The sequence below is a fragment of the Mastigoproctus giganteus genome, chromosome 6 (genome assembly GCF_048544385.1).
Source record: "Mastigoproctus giganteus isolate SK-2022 chromosome 6, ASM4854438v1, whole genome shotgun sequence".
NCBI classification, from domain to species: domain Eukaryota; kingdom Metazoa; phylum Arthropoda; class Arachnida; order Uropygi; family Thelyphonidae; genus Mastigoproctus; species Mastigoproctus giganteus.
The window spans coordinates 144,795,620-144,812,275 of NC_143580.1; the positions used below are offsets into that span (position 1 = coordinate 144,795,620).

The window sequence follows — 16,656 nt, forward strand, 5'->3', positions numbered from 1 at the left end:
TGAATCCAATCAAATTTGTCAGACAAGACTTCCCCTTAACAAACCCATGCTGTGTCTGAACTATAACTGTGGTCTTGTCTAGATAATCCTGCATCACTTCCTTAACCAGCAACATTATTTTCCCTGGAACAGAAGTCAGACTAAGAGGCCTGTAATTACACGTGTCACCCTTTGATCCCCCTTTTTGAATTGGGGACACATTTGCACATCATTAATATAACTGGATAGATCCCATCCAATAAATACCTTCTAGAAACATTCCACTTCAGACCCACATAGAAGCTGTTGCAGTACGTATATCATTTGGACAAGTTCTAACTTTAGTATCTCTGTACCTTCCACCTATTAAGATGTGCACGTTCAAAGAACTAGAAGACCTCATAAATCAAATACTACCACCTTTTTTGTACCCTTTGTGACTTCAATGTGCATCATCCATTGTGGGGATCAGACCGCATGGACAATAGAGGACACTTGATAAAGACAACACTAGACCAACTGAATCTGACATTACTGAACACTGGTGAAAATACTTATACTCACCTTCCCACTGGATCTATGTCAGCAATTGATTTAACTCTCTTTTTCCCAATATAGAATGGACAGTTTTAAATGATCCACACAATATTGATCACTTCCCAATTGTATGCAAATCCAAACGCTTGAAACCCCACACCCTGACCATCGCTTAAAATGGAAATTCTACAAAGCAGATTGGGAAAAGTATTCAACACGCCTTTCTTTTGATAGCCAATTGATCAGACTACAACTCATTGATGATGTCACAGAGCATATTACCATTCAAATACTGACCATAGCCTCTGAAGCAATACCTCAATCCTCCACATGTAAACACAAAAACCTTTTGGTGGGAATGAAGCTTGTACCAATGCCAAAAAAGAAAAAAATAATGCTTGGAATCTGTTCCAGAAGTTCCCAACTACCAACAACCTAATTCAATATAAAAGACTCAAGTCAAAAGCTCGACAAATTAGAAGAAAACCCAAAAAGGAATCATGGATACAGTTTGCCTCGACTATTACAAAGGATACTAGCAGTCGACTCATCTGGAAAAAAGATTCGGCAATTAAATGGCAAATATCTACCTCCTCCTCCCATCTTAACCAATAATGGACAGGAAATATCTTCTTCTGAAGAAATAGCTAATGCCCTTGCAGAGACTTTCTACCAAACATCTGCCACTTCAGCATAGGGCAACTTCTTTCTTCAAATCAAAGCTTTGGCTGAAAGATACAAAATAAAATTCCGTACTACCCAATATATTGCCTTTAATCAACCATTTAACCTATTTGAACCGCAAACAGCATTAAATAGATCACCAACAGTGCAGCTGGACCTGATGGAACTCCAGGAACTCACATCTGGTGAGTGTGTGCTTGGCACACTCAGGGTCTTGAACTGGATATCATCATTCTTCTCTTTCTTGATGATTCCCCCCTCTCTTTCTCAAGGTAACGTGGAAATTTTTTGGCTGGTGCAGGCCTCCTTGTACCATATGGCTAATAATAATATATTATGTAATGCTGAAACATATACACAGTATGGCTTTGAATTTACCATTAATGTTCTATAAGTGGATTTTTCTTGAAGGTACATATTCATCTTCCTGGCATTGCTCCATTATTTTAGCCTTTCCTAAACCAGGAAAAGGTCACTCGCTTCCAGAAAAATTACTGACTATCTCTGTAATCAGCTGCCTAAGTAAAATCCTAGAAAGAATGATAAAGACAGATGGCTTACCTGGGTTCTTGAAACTAAAGCACTGATGTTCTATTTTGTTGGAAATGCCACCTCTCAGCCCATCTGTTCAACTTTTCCAGATCCTGTTGCAGTAGCATACTATCATTTTAAATATAGGAAGGTATTCACAATATGAGATATACTTAAATCAGTTTGGATTCCGACAAAATAGAGCCACTTTAGATATGATGGTGAAAGCCTAGACTAACATCTGTAATGCTTAAGTCAAAAATGAACATCTTGTAATGGTAATTCTCGAATATAGAAAAGGCTTTCGACACTACCTAAAGGTATGGCATATTGCGAGAACTTTATTCCATACAATTGCAAGGGCACTTACGAGAATTCATTAGAAATTTTCTTCAACACAGAACCTTTCAGGTCCGCTATCATTTTGTACTTTCTTGGTCCTACACTCAAGAAGGTGTCCTACAAGGATCAGTACTTAGCTCTACCCTTTTTTTCACTTAGACTGAACACCATAACACAGAACATCCCCAATACTGTAGAACTATAGATATATGCTGACGATCTTACTATATCTTGCAATTCGCAAAATATTCATACCATTAAAAGACAGGTGCAAATTTCCATAAATAAGTTGGAGACATGGGCACTGCAGAATGGATATCGTTTATCAGAACAAAAAACAATTGCAGTTCACTTCTGCAAAAAACGTAAGCTACACCCAGAACTAGAACTCAGATTAAAAAACCATTTGATCCCGCTCACCAGTAATCTTCGTTTCCTAGGCTTAATATTGGACACTAAACTTAACTTTGTTTCACATATCACATACCTCTGAACTGTTTTGTTTAAAGAACTTAATATACTTAGGTCCATTTCTGCTATGACATGGAGTGCTGATAGATACACTCTATTACATTTGTATCATGCTATTATCAGGTCTCATTTAGATTATGGTGGTATTGTATATGACTCATCTAGGAAAAGTGCATTAATCAGACAATACCATCCAACACAGTGCCCTTCCTACTGCTCTGGGTGCATTTAGAACATCCCCTGTCTGATGTAGAAGCACATGAACTTCCATTTTCCTTCTAAGGTGAACTGGAAGTTCACCTTAGAAGGAAAATGCTGTTTCTTAATTATGCAGCTAAAATTCAAAGCCTTCAAGTCCATTTTGTTCGACCTTTGCTTTCCAACCCTGAATGGACAGCATTCTATAACAGTAAACCAAATGAAAATAGACCTACTGGCATTAGACTAAAAGATTTGCTTCAAACCTGAAATATTGATTTTGATAATGTACTTCAAGAGCGTGATGTTCCTGATCCACCCTGGTCTGTAAATCTCCCTCACTGTGAAACCCACTTTCAGCAATGGGGAAAGAAATCCCTGGCAGATGAAAATATCAAACAACTACCTAAAGAACATGCCCTCAACAATACAGAAAGCTGCCAAATATATACAGATGGCTCAGAAACAGGTTCTGCGGCTATCTTTCCTGCTTTTACAGTCTCCATATCACTACCGGTTGAATGTAGCAGTTATATGTGATAAAATTAGCCTTACAGAATATTAACACTTTCCACAATACTAGCAGCATAATATATACAGATTCCATGAGACCAGTGTCTGCATTGGGCAATCAATTTAATCATTTCCTGTTTAAACCATCTACAAAGTAGGAATCATTCATTGAAATTCTGCTGGATTCCATGGCATTCTGATATTATATGTAATAAGAAAGCAGATCAGGCAGCCAAAAAACCAAACAGTACAACACCAGCAAATTATCTCTATATGGTACCAAGTACCATATAGAGATTATTTGAAGCATATAAAAAAAGTCTGTATATTTCAGTGGACAGAAATATGGAAGTCACAAAGCAATAACAAATTGCTCCAAATCAAAGAAGTTATTTGTTTGGTTTTTAGGAGCATTAGCAACTAAGGCCATATTGTTCCGGTGCGGTGGTCATTCCCTGACCTTTCCGCATCCTCCGTATTTGGTGGTGACGGGCTCGAACCCCGGTCTAATCAAGAAGCGTGTGCTATGCACTGCTGCTCTTTCCCACCTGGCTACGGAGACGCCTCCAAATCAAAGAAGAACCAGCATTATGTATTTCCAGCTTCAGACAAAACAGACAGGGAAAAGTTGTACTAGCAAGACTAAAGATAGGACGTACGCTCCTAACTCATATGTTTCTACTCGTGGAGGATGATCCGCCTCGATGCACACATTGTACATTACCACTTACAGTCAAGCATATACTTTTAGGTTGTCCTCACTATTCCCATTTCAGAAAAGGTACTTTCCACTCTCAATCACAACTGCAAGAACAATTATTGCTTACCCACATGATTGGAAACAGTGCTCATCTAGCTGAACTCTATACCTTTCTGAAACAAATGCATATATATACGAATTCCTCTGATGCCAAAATGGAACAAATTATATTACTTTAGGATAATAATATAGGACCTGGCACATTTTGGCCTCAGCTGCCCTTGTGCCCTTCAACACCAGTACCTTCTTGCATTTCAATTAAATGATTGTCTACATACCTTGCAAGGATTGCAACTCCTTATACCAGGGATATATACTCGCTTTACACTCAATACGAGAATGAAGCAACATTCAACGTCCTTCCTTTCCTGCTCGTCGGCTTCAGAACTTGCGTTCCATGCAATCAGTGAAGGCCACATCTTTCTCTTCAATGAAGCAAAAATTCTCAGAATCCAGCATGATTACACCAAACTATTAATTTAGTGTATGTCGCCTCTACCCCATTTGAGGTTCATGGTCCTTCACATGCATTCGCCAAGATTGCAACTAATCTCCATGCTATAAAATTCCATCACAATACCTACGGTTTCATTTTTCTGTGATTGTGACCCTGCCCGAAAATCCCCATCTGCTTCAGGGAAGTAATAAAATTCTTTTAGTTTCTGATTGTTTCAGAGGATTCTTAATGGTTTTTATGTTTTAATATTTGTTTTTGATGTGTTAAAAGTATGGATTCATTATTTATTCGGTTTGAAAGAATTTAAATTGTTTTTAAAATACGGACAGTCTGTATTCTCTCACCCAAAGATTAGGTTTGGTGATTCGATGTATTTTGGGGTCAGGCTTGGGGTTTGCGGGCCTCTAATTCAGTGGAACATTGGATCATTGATTTTGTCTGCGAGGGTGTGGAATACATGTAAGCTATTTGTATAGTTGATTCAACAACCGAAAGTATCAGCACTGAAGCGTTCTACAAGACATTGTAGAGGTAATTCCTCCTTTTCTTAACTAATTAATATATAACAGAACAGATTGAGCCTTTGCAGCTCTGTTATCTATTAATTACAAAGACAATAGAGGAAGACTTGAAGAAACAAGAAAGTGAACTCCAGATAACGGAAGAACAGCCTAATCTCAACCTCTCCACCCCCCCCCCCCACCACCACCACTGCTGCCTCCTCCTCCACCAGAAATAGACAGCACAACAACCCATAGAGGATATGAGGATGAGGTTTTGGTCTATCCACCTTGTGGATACAATTCATATTCTATTTGGCATCCTGTTATTGGTCAATCAATTAGAAACCTCGTAGGCAGAACCACTTGCCAGAATGTGCAATCAGTATTGAGACATTCAGCAAAGAGGCTGGTAAAGAAATTGTGATTAATTTTAATTTATTCAAGTTATTTTATTTATCCAATAATTATACTACTCAATTTGAATAGAATAGGTAAAAACTAATATTATTTAATGTACTAGGCATAACTTCTAGTGGATAATTACTATATATAAGTTTTGTATGTATAACATTAATTTTAACATAATAACAAAAATATAATTTGGTTTATTCTTTTCTCTTTCTGTCCCCACCACATTAAATATATATATATATATATATATATTTATTTATATACAGGGTGTCTCAAAAATATTGGTACAAACGTTTAGGGGAGGTAGGTAACATTTAAAGGAATGTGAATCGCATAGGAGCCCATAACTGGAAACGTCACCATAAGTCAGTAGATGGCGCAGTAGTCGCCGCACGAAGAGCATGCATCGATATACGAACTGTGAGCTGGCTGACATGCACCTAGTATATGGATTAGCAGAGGGCAATGGACGAGCTGCTCAACGAATTTATGGAGAACGCTTCCCAGACAGACATGTACCGGACCACCATTTGTTTGCGCACGTGCATCAAAATTTGTGCGATTATGAGTCGTTTAGAGGTAACAGGAGTAGTGTGGGCAGACCATGTTCGACGCGAACTCCCGCCATAGAAGAAAGTGTGTTGAATGCTGTCCAGAATAATTCTACTACCAGCATATGTGCCGTTGCCTCTGCCTTAGGAGTGTCTCGTTGCAGTGTACAGCGTGTCTGGCACGACGATTCCTTACACCCCTTTCATCTCCAAAGGGTTCGGTTACTGCTCCCCCAAGGTCATCCTGCACGTGTGGCTTTTGCGCAGTGGTTTCTCCAAGAAAGTTCAAGACTTGAATTTTCCAGCCTATGTTTTGTTCACAGATGAGGCTTATTTCACTCGGGAAGGCTTATTCAATCAGCACAATGCTCATGTGTGGGCTCACGACAACCCACACGGTGTGCACCTCCATGCGGCACAACATCGCTTCGCAATAAATGTGTGGGCAGGTATGGTCGGTGACTGCTTAGTCAGCCCATACCTGTTACCATCCCACACGAACTCTGCTAAATATCGGATCTTTCTTGAACAAGTTCTACCAGGGTTACTTGATGATGTTCCAGCAAATGTGAGATGCAACATTTGGTTTCAACATGACGGGGCACCTGCCCGTTAAGGAAGGTGTGTTCGTGACCATTTGAACAGGCGTTTTGGGCATCGATGGATTGGCCGTGGTGGACCTGTTGTCTGGCCCCCACGCTCACCTGATTTATCGAGCCTTGATTTCTTTCTGTGGGGGGGCCCTCAAATCTATCACGTATGAATCGCCTGTGGAGATGGAAATGATCTCGTCTGCGTTGCTGTTACTGTCAAAGAAACTCCAGGTGTGTTCGACCGTGTCCGCCAATCCATGCTGCGTCGGTGTCACACATGCATCACGTCTCATGGTGGAACCTACGGGCATCTGTTGTAACATCATGAAATGCATCCATCTCGTACTCCATTGTTAATATTATGTCAAATAAATGTTTGCCACTAATTACTCTTTTGTGTCATTTCTGCTTCTTGTGCCTCTGCTACTAGTTTCCCGTGATGTTTCCGGTTATGGGTTCCTATGCGATTCACATTCCTTTAGATGTTACCTACCTCCCCTAAACGTTTGTACCAATATTTTTGAGACACCCTGTATACATATTACGTAAACCACTCCACAGCCTATGTAATACTTGACTTATGGAAATTCGATTTTATGTAAGTTTTTGCCAGTTGGTGAAAACTTAAAAAAATCATGGAAATGTATTTTGCATCCTGTAGAAATAAATGGAAGCATCGTGAAAACATCACAATGTGAACCCAATAACACATTGTTGTTGGTTTTTTTTTTTTTTTTTTGTAATTCATTCCAAGACCTTGAACTCTGAAATTTTAGCTATATAACTAAGCTATTTATCTCTCTAAAAGATCATTTTTATAATGGCAATTGCACTACACTTTCATCGTTATCATATTCCGTTATAACAATCAGTTTTGAACGCCATTGTGATATTTTTTAAAACACATTTCTGGCGGTCACTACCATAAAACAATAAAAACAATTTGCACTTTCCGGTTTATTTGGCTTTTCTGTTAGCGCAATCTATTATAGATGGGTAGTAAACTCGATCTTATTGCATTTGTGATAATACCAATAACTGGAATTCTGTTGGTTTTTACATTATGAAGAAATGGGTTCCCCTTCACTGAAATCTTCAATCATAGAAAAACGTAAATAAATTTTCAGAATCTTCTCTTCATTCCTATTTATTTATTACAATGGTGAAGGGAAAGGGACGAATGGAAAGTGCAAGTGCAAGTGCTGGCAGTGCTAGGAAACAGTTTGTTTTTAGAAATGAAGATAACTGACAACCTTTTAGGGCTAAAGCCTCATGATGTGAGCAAGTTTACTGACGTATGAGTTAGTGCCATTGCATCATTTTAATATAGGCAGTTCCTGCTTTACAAGTTTTTTTTTTTTTTTTTTTTTTCCCAAGCATCAACAGAATCGAAAATATGAAGGTTAATTGCAATAAATAAATGCTAAACATTCATAAATAAGCTATTTAAAACCATGTGCGCAGTTATAAAATACTAATTACTGTGCGTGCATTTATTTGTTCAGCCAGAGATAAGGATTGAGGTCGACCTCTTAAAGAATTGCATATTTTAGATGCATTCAAAATAAAACAAGCCTGGGACAAAATTACAGAGAAGAACATGAAGGGTGTTTGGAATAAACTCTGTCATAACCTTATTAATATGAAGGATTTCAAGAACCAGCAGAAATCGTACAACATGAAGCAGAATCCATGGTTAATATTGCTGACCAATTGCAGCATGAGATTTCTACAATTAACATTACTGATCTGCTTCAAACACACAATGGAAATCTCACAAATGATCTTGAAATGTCGAAATGTGAATAAGCTGAGGAAGAAGATTTAACAGCTAAAATTCCTGTTCGTTGCTTCATTCTCAAGGGGCTTGACAAAGCTTTCCAACACAGAAAAGGCAATTGAGATTTTTGAGTCACAAGATTCAAATTGAGCACACTAGAAAAGTTGCTACAGATTTAATAAAATGCTTATGTGCACTATCGTGAAATTCATAAAAAGAGAGAAGACTGTCTTGGAAACACAACTCTTGAAGCATTTCCGAAGAAGAAGAAAACGATACCTTGTGCTTCCAACAAACCAATGAGTGCCGAGCCAACAATGAGTGAAGAACCATCAGCGAGTGTGCATTTAGTCAGTGATGATGAAGAACAAACATTCTTTAACTTTTGTATGACAAATAATTTTTTATTATAATTTGCTTGATTTCAAAGACTATTTTCATTTCTTTTGTTGACCTTAATTTTTAAATTAAGGTCAACAAACCTTAATGTTTTGTTGACCTTAATTTAACATTACTATGGTCAGATTTCATTGTTGAGAACGCAGCCCCTGTTTTTAACATTACATCTATGGGAAAAAAAATTCCCGCTTTACGAGTGCGCACTAGGAACGAATTAACTCTTAAAGTCGGGAAACACCTGTACCCAGAAACCTACTAAAGTAGTACATAATTGGCATCATTTTCAATATAGGAAGGTATTCACAATATGAGATATACTTAAATGATGCCAATTATGTACTACTTTAGTAGGTTGCTGTGTGTTAAAATTATGCAATGGCACTAACTCATACATCAGTAAACTTGCTTGCAATATAAGGCTATAGTCCTAATAGGTTTTCAGTCTGATAACCAGTTGCACACCATCAGGCATCTCTGATATTGTGGAGTTATACCTCATAACTGGGTTGTTGTAGTAGTAGTAGTGGCATTTGATGCAAGAAAGCAAGTGTATGAGCTTATGCAGCATCAGACAAAAAAAAAAAAAAAAAAAAATCACACCATTCCCTCCAATTGCCTGTCGAGTTCCTCCTTAAATTTATTCAACCTATGAACTTTCCACAACGACAGATGGAAGTTTGTTCCAGCAATTAACCACCCGCTGGCTAAAGGAAAATTTCCGCACATCTATTCTACATCTGTCCTTTCTTAATTTGAATTTATGCCCCCTTAGGTTCGTAATCTGAACAAGTGGAAGGATCCCATCAGAATTCAGCGTGCTCAACCCATTCAAGGCCTTATATACCTCAATCAGATCACCGCGCAGGTGCCTAGTCTCCAGCCACTGCAATTTGCAGAACTTAAGCCTCTCTTGGTAAGAGGATCCCTTCATTCCCCTCACCAATCTTGTTGCCCTTCTCTGTACACGCTCAAGTAAATCTACATCCTTCCTAAAATGAGGCCTCCAAACCTGTACGCAGTACTCAAGCCGTGGCCTGACCATTGCCTTATACAGAGGGATAATCACCTCCTTTTCCCTGCTAGCAAAATTCCTATATATCATTGACAAAACCCCATGACCTGCCCTGGCAGCCTGTCTGCATTGCTCAGAAAACTTCATATCTGCCTGCACAATTACTCCCAGGTCTTTTTCATTTTCTACCACCTTAAGTGTAGTACCACACAGTTGGTACGTTTCTCTGGGGTTACTTCTACCCATATATAGTACTTTGCATTTGTCAAGGTTAAACTTCAGTTGCCACTTGCCCAAATTATCTAGATCCTGTTGCAGTAGCACACTGCCATTACTGTCATTAACAACCCTGCCAACCTTTGTATCATCTGCAAACTTCGACATTAAGCCTGATATACCTTCATCAATATCATTGATAAATATACAAAACAACAGTGGACCTAACACCGAACCCTGTGGGACTCCACTAATAACATTAATAACATTAGTCCAAGAAGAGCAGCACGCATTGATTACCACCCTCTGTCTTCTAGCACTTAACCATCCTTTTATCCATTGTAGCAAATTACCCTTAATACAATTTGTACAATAGTCTTCCATGCGCAACAGTGTCAAAAGCTTTCCTGAAATCCAAATATATGATATCAAAATTATTTTTTGCATCCAGTTCCTTTGTAACCACATCATAATATCCTATCAAATTTGTCAGACAAGACTTTCCCTTAACAAACCCATGCTGTGTCTGAATTATTGCTGCAGTCTTGTCTAGATGATCCTGCAATGCATCTTTAACCAGTGACTCCATTATTTTACCTGGAACAGAAGTTAAACTAACTGGTCTGTAATTACTCGTGTCACCCTTCGATCCCCCTTTGTGAATTGGGGACACATTTACACATCTCCAGTCCGTGGGAACCTCCCCTGAGTCCAAGGACGCTTTCATAATTATGGCTAAGGGTCATCATAGCAATATCAGGGTACCTGCCCACCCACCAAGGAAAAGCCAGCAAGCTTTGAAACGGTGCCGTCTGGGTGGTGGTATCTGCTGAGAATAAGTAACAAAAGTCTTCTCCATTGGAGAAGTGTTTACTTATTCGAGGTAATGCAATATCATGGCAACTCGTTCTGAAGGTATTCACAGCATGAGATATACTTAAATGGTGCCTATTATGTACTACTAATGATGCAATGGCACTAACTCATACAAAATGAAGATAATTAATTAAGAAGTACGAAGTAGAACAAAGTTTGTCATCAACGTGCTGAATTAGGTCTCATTGCTTCAACAATGAATACTATTTTAAGGAATGTATAAAAGAACATGTTAAAGGATCAACACATTTAAGATCACAAAACAGCATTCAGGTGTTATATCGAAGATGGAAAAGATATTAATAATATGGATGGAAAATCAGATTCAGAAGCAAGTGCCCCTGAGTCCAGGCCATTCAAGCAAAAGCAAGAAGTATTTATGAAGATATTAAGAAGTACAGCGAACCCCAGGCCAAGTTCGTGGCAAGCAGCCTGTTGTTTTATAGGGTCAAGCATCATGCTGGTTTCCAAAACGTTATAAAGTATGTGGTGAAGTCAACAGTGACGATTCTGCAGCTGCAGAGAAATGTTGTGATGTTGAGTATTTGTATGCCTTGAAATACACATCTGAATCAGCCCTAAACACAGAAATACAAATGCTAAAAAACAAATTTCAAAATAGAGGTTACCCCTACCTATTATAAACAAAATAAGGATACAAGCAAAAAGAAGATTACTCAATACCTCTTCTGTTATCAACAATAATAACATAAAAAAATATTTTATTGCTTTACCATATATTGAACAATTGTTCAAACAACTAAATAGTATTTTCAAAGACACACAATTCAAAATCATAGCCAAACCCACAACGAAACTACATGTTGTCCTAAAAAAAACCATGAAGTTCAATCCTCTTCCACATTCCAATTAAATGACAGTCTATAGTGTAATTTTCAAGTATTGCAACTCCTCGTACCAGGGATCCATTCGCTGTCTCAATACGAGAATGAGACAACATTCAACATCTGTCCTCTCAGCTTCGGTACTCGCATTCCATGCGATCAGTGAAGGTCACACCTTTCTATTCAATGAAGCAAAAATTCTCAGCATCCAACATGATTACACCAAACTATTAATTTTGGAGACGCTTGAAATTAAATTGCATCAAAAAAATTCAGTCAAGGTACGTCACCTCTACCCCATCTCAGATTCATGGTCCTTCACGTGCATTCGCCAGGATCACAACTAATCTCCATGCTATAAAATTCCCCTGCAATACCCGCAGTTTCAATTTCCTGTGATCATGACCCTGGTTGAAAAGCCCCTTCTGCTTAAGGGAAGTACAAAATTTTTCAGTCTATTAATGTTTCATAGGATTCTTAATTTTTTTTATGTTTTAATATTAGTTTTTAAAGTATTAAGAATATGGATTCACTATGCATTTGTTTGGTTTCAAATCATTTAAATTGATTTTTAAAATACGGACGTATTGTATTCTCTCGCTCAAAGATCGGAGCGGTGATTCAATGTATTTTGGGGTTAGGCTTGGAGTCCGCGGGTCTCCGGTTCTGTGGTGCATTGGATCGCTGATCTTGTCTACGAGGGAGCAGAATACATGTAATCTATTTGTATAATAATTCAACTATGGCGAGTATCAGCACTGAAGTGTTCTACAAGACATCATAGAGGTAAATCTTCCATTTCTAAACTAAAAAAATTTCTAATAAACCACTGGCCAGTAAAGGTTAAAAAAGTGATTATTAGAATGAACAGACAAAAGAATGATTCTTTAAGGTTAAATAAGTTTTACGCACTGTTTTACCATTCTTCTTAAATTTTTTCCTCCTGAAAAAACATCTTTGGGGTCTCTTAGACTGCTTGGTAGTACAGAGTTAAAAAAATGATAACATTTTCAGAAAAATGTGTCATCATACTACAGTCGAAGCTCTTTATAATGACCTCTCTGAATGCTTCAAATATATTGAAGCGTTCAGAAACCGTGAGAAATCATTTGTAAAGATTTCCCACACTCTTTTCTTGCAGTGCAATTATGAACTGAGTAATGAATAATGAAGTTCATTACTTAGTTAGTGTATGTTTATTGGTATGGCTCCAAGAAAGCGGATAGCTTTGCCAATTGCAGATAAAATTAGTATTTTGCAAGCTGTAGATGATGGTGTGCATTCTAAGACTGACATCGCCTAAGAGTATACTCTGTTCACTATTCTGAAAGATCAGTAAAAAAAGCTAAGGCTGAATCATTTGCCCATCAAATGGATATTGAAGAATTTAAAGGTTCAGATGGATGGTTCCAGAAATTTGAGTCGTCGTGGCATGTCTTGAAAGCAAAAATCAATGCAAAATTGACATCCTGCAGGCAATGTATTTCTGCATGGGATGAAATTAATGAAAATGTGATTGCCAACTACGTCAGACATGCTGGATTTATCACCTTGAACGTGTGTGTGTGTGTGTGTGTGTGTGTGTGTGTGTGTGTGTGTGTGTGTGTGTGTGTGTGTGTGTGTGTGTGTGTGTGTGTGTGTGTGTGTGTGTGTGTGTGTGTGTGTGTGGTTTTGCATGCTTCTTCCTCTATTAATTGCGAAGAACAGTCCGATAAAGGGAAGATATATTTGAGCGTGTTCATCATCACCTAAACTTACAAGGTAACTTGATCTTCAAAGGTTACGCTGCAGTGGATGCGGACATTAAATGTTTCAATTTATGCACGAAGAAGAGGAACTCATTGCAGATGTAATGGAATCTTCTGAAATTTGTAGTGAGCAAGATGAGGAACCTACTGTGATTGAGCCAGAAGTTTCATTGAAACATGCTCATCATTAGAACTTATACATCGAATTTTTTTAAAGCGCAGCCTAACTCCTAAAGTTAAATAACTGCTATCGCATACCTTCATAATTCTCTTTTAAAACAAGCACTACCATTGAAACAGTGTGTTTTGGCAGATTATTTTAAAGTATGAAACAATTCTCTTATTAGGTCTTGATATGTATGTAGGTATCTTACCTATGCAGTGAAATTTACAATGTAATTGTAACCTTACTGCACTCTACAATCATAATTTTCATGTTTAATACTGTAGTGCATATTATAAATAAGATTATACTATATTGTATTAGTAGCATTACATAAAATTTTCAAGCTTTTGGGGTTTTTTTTGGTGAATTTTATGATTGATCAATATAATGGCCTTGTGATATAATGACTTTGTTTCATTCCCTTGGGGGACTGTTATATAAAGCTTCAACTGTATCATGAGGTCATCTGATCACATTAATCCTCCTACAACTGTAAAGTGGAGTGTTAATTTTATCTAACATTGTCTTTCTAATTGTAAATATTAAATGGTAAAGTGACAGTAATTTCAGAAACAAATATTTTCATTAATCAGCAACATTGTCCCTGATATATACTCATGCCTTCAAGATCTGTTGTATAAAGTAAATTTTTAACAGCAGTACAAAGAAATAATAATTGGATATAATTATAACCCCAACTTGAATGTAGGATGATTAAATTAGAAAAATTTTGCTTTTAAGTTAAAATAAGTGGTGTAGGGCAATATCCATGCTATATATTATGCATTTTTCTCTTACTCGTATTATTACTTTTTTTTTTTTTTTTTTTTTTAATCAGCTCCTGGTAATGTTGCTGAGAATGTTATTTTAGAAAGGGAAAGTGAATCTACAATAACTTTTGTTGAAGGAGCAAAAGAAGCATATCTAGGATATGTAACTCTTAAAGTAAGTTTATAAATTGAATCATAGTCTGCTTTCTAATGATTAAATTTTTGTTTTCTTTAAATCAGATTAATATTTGCTAATTAACTGTGTTGTCAAGGAAACAAAAAATATATTATGTGAAGAGGAATAGGTTGGCGCCTCCGTAGCCAGGTGGGAAGGAGCAACAGTGCGTAGCACACGCTTCTTGATTAGACCGGGGGTTCGAGCCCGTCACCACCAAATACGGAGGATGCGGAAAGGTCAGGGAATGACCACCGCATATTCCCGGAGCAATATTGCCTTAGTTGCTGATGCTTCTAAAAACCAAACAACAAACAAACAAACAGGAATAGGTCCAAGGTATGTATGTCTTCTAGAGACCAAAGAGACATTCTGAGGATGTACTCCATAGATATAAAAATGGGAATTTTTCTGCGCACGATAGGATTACATGGTGAGAGTCTTTTAATGAGTTTGGCCCTGTAGAGATTGCACAAAACCTATGACTCTACTCGGATCGTACATTTTTGAGGGCATATGCCACCCTACCATCTGAGTGTGACCCAATAATTCCATGGAAAATTTTATTTTCATGCTCAGCTACATAACATGTTTTTTGACTATGCTGTTTATGACTCTTGCACACCAAATTTGAAGTGTACATCAGTATAGGGACAAATAAACGGTCATAATAAATTATTTGACCACCTTTGAAACCCAACTGAACTCTTTAACTCTCCTGAGCTTGGTGTACAAGACCTTAGTTTTATTTTTCAAATAATTTGCATCTTCAGTAAAGAACAGTCTCTTCTCCAAACACAATTTGTGGTACTTGACTTGTCCCACCAATCTAAGAAAAACATTTTCATGTCTAATAAGAGGAACTCAGCCTTGTGTCCGGAAAAAACAAACAAACTATGCCATTGATATAAACAACAGCATGTAGTGTCATACTTTAATAAAAAAAACTCATCTACAACTACAATTCTACAATATCCTGAAAGAGGCCTCTGAGGTCGGGAAAATTCATGTCTAAGAATAAATAAACTCATACGCCGACCATTAAATAAAATTTTTACTGTAACTGAAGTTTATACAAATAATATCAAAAAACAAATTACACCTAATTCTGTTTTTACACGATAGATACGTTCCTGAAAAATACGTGTAAAAAAAATTCGTGTAAAAAAAGACATTGTATTTATGGAAGAAAAGAAGATTGGTTCCGAATCTAAAAAAATCAGTAAAAATAATTAAAAAAAAACACATAAAATATTCGTTTTAAGCTTATTATTTTATTTCAACAAAATACACATGTAATTAAAATGTACTAAAACAAATTTGTATGCATATGAAATGAAAAAAAAATTCTTCATGAACAAAAAAAAAATCTGTTTTACACATAAGATTTTATTCATTTTCACTTTCTGATAATAAACGGCGCATACGTTTGCGTACAACTGGAATATCACTGCCATCACTAGAAATGTTGTGGACATCGTCTTCTTCCTCTATTAATGAAATTCTTTCTGTGATCTCTTCAGCAAAATCAGCACGAGTCTCCTCTGGTGCTGATGTTACACCGGTTTTACGAACAAATTCAGTTATTAATCGTTGTGTTCGTGTTTTGGTTAGGCAGTTATATAATTCTCTGTAAGAGGCTGTCAACAACTTCAGTTCACGTTGAAACTTCCCAGCGCGTTCCTCATTAGGGTCATGTTTGACAAAATGATTTCCTAATTTTCTGGCCAGTTCCAGACCTTCTTTTATTAAATATGCATTTAGAACAGGATTATTTTCTTCATTATCACTACGTTCTGTGGGATAAGGAGTCCCAAGGACAACCTCTAATATTTCATCTTCGCTTAGGGCTTTGTTGGTTAACAATTCATCAATATCTTCAAACGATAGATCATCGAATCCTTCTCCACCAATTTTGTGTGCCATTGTAATGATGTTGGGAAATTCGGTTGTATTAGGGATGATGGGATCTTTGCTTTTTACACATTGTGGCCAAACCGCTTTCCAACACACATTTAAAGTTGCTGGTTTTAATTCAGTTAACGCTAATCCAACTTGATTGATACAATCCATAATTGAGAATTTCTTCCACACATCAATGACTGTTAGTGTTTCATCATTCAGTTTGTCCAAAACGTG

General features: G+C 37.2%; 1 protein-coding gene across 1 annotated transcript in view; it reads left to right on the forward strand.

Moving 5' to 3' along the window:
- FBXO11 (F-box protein 11) overlaps positions 1–16,656 on the forward strand; it is a 513,763-nt gene that overhangs the window by 164,056 nt on the left and 333,051 nt on the right. The window contains exon 7 of the mRNA XM_090375372.1: positions 14,411–14,517. Coding sequence (XP_090231498.1) covers positions 14,411–14,517 — 107 coding nt within the window. The remainder of the gene's footprint in view (positions 1–14,410; positions 14,518–16,656) is intronic.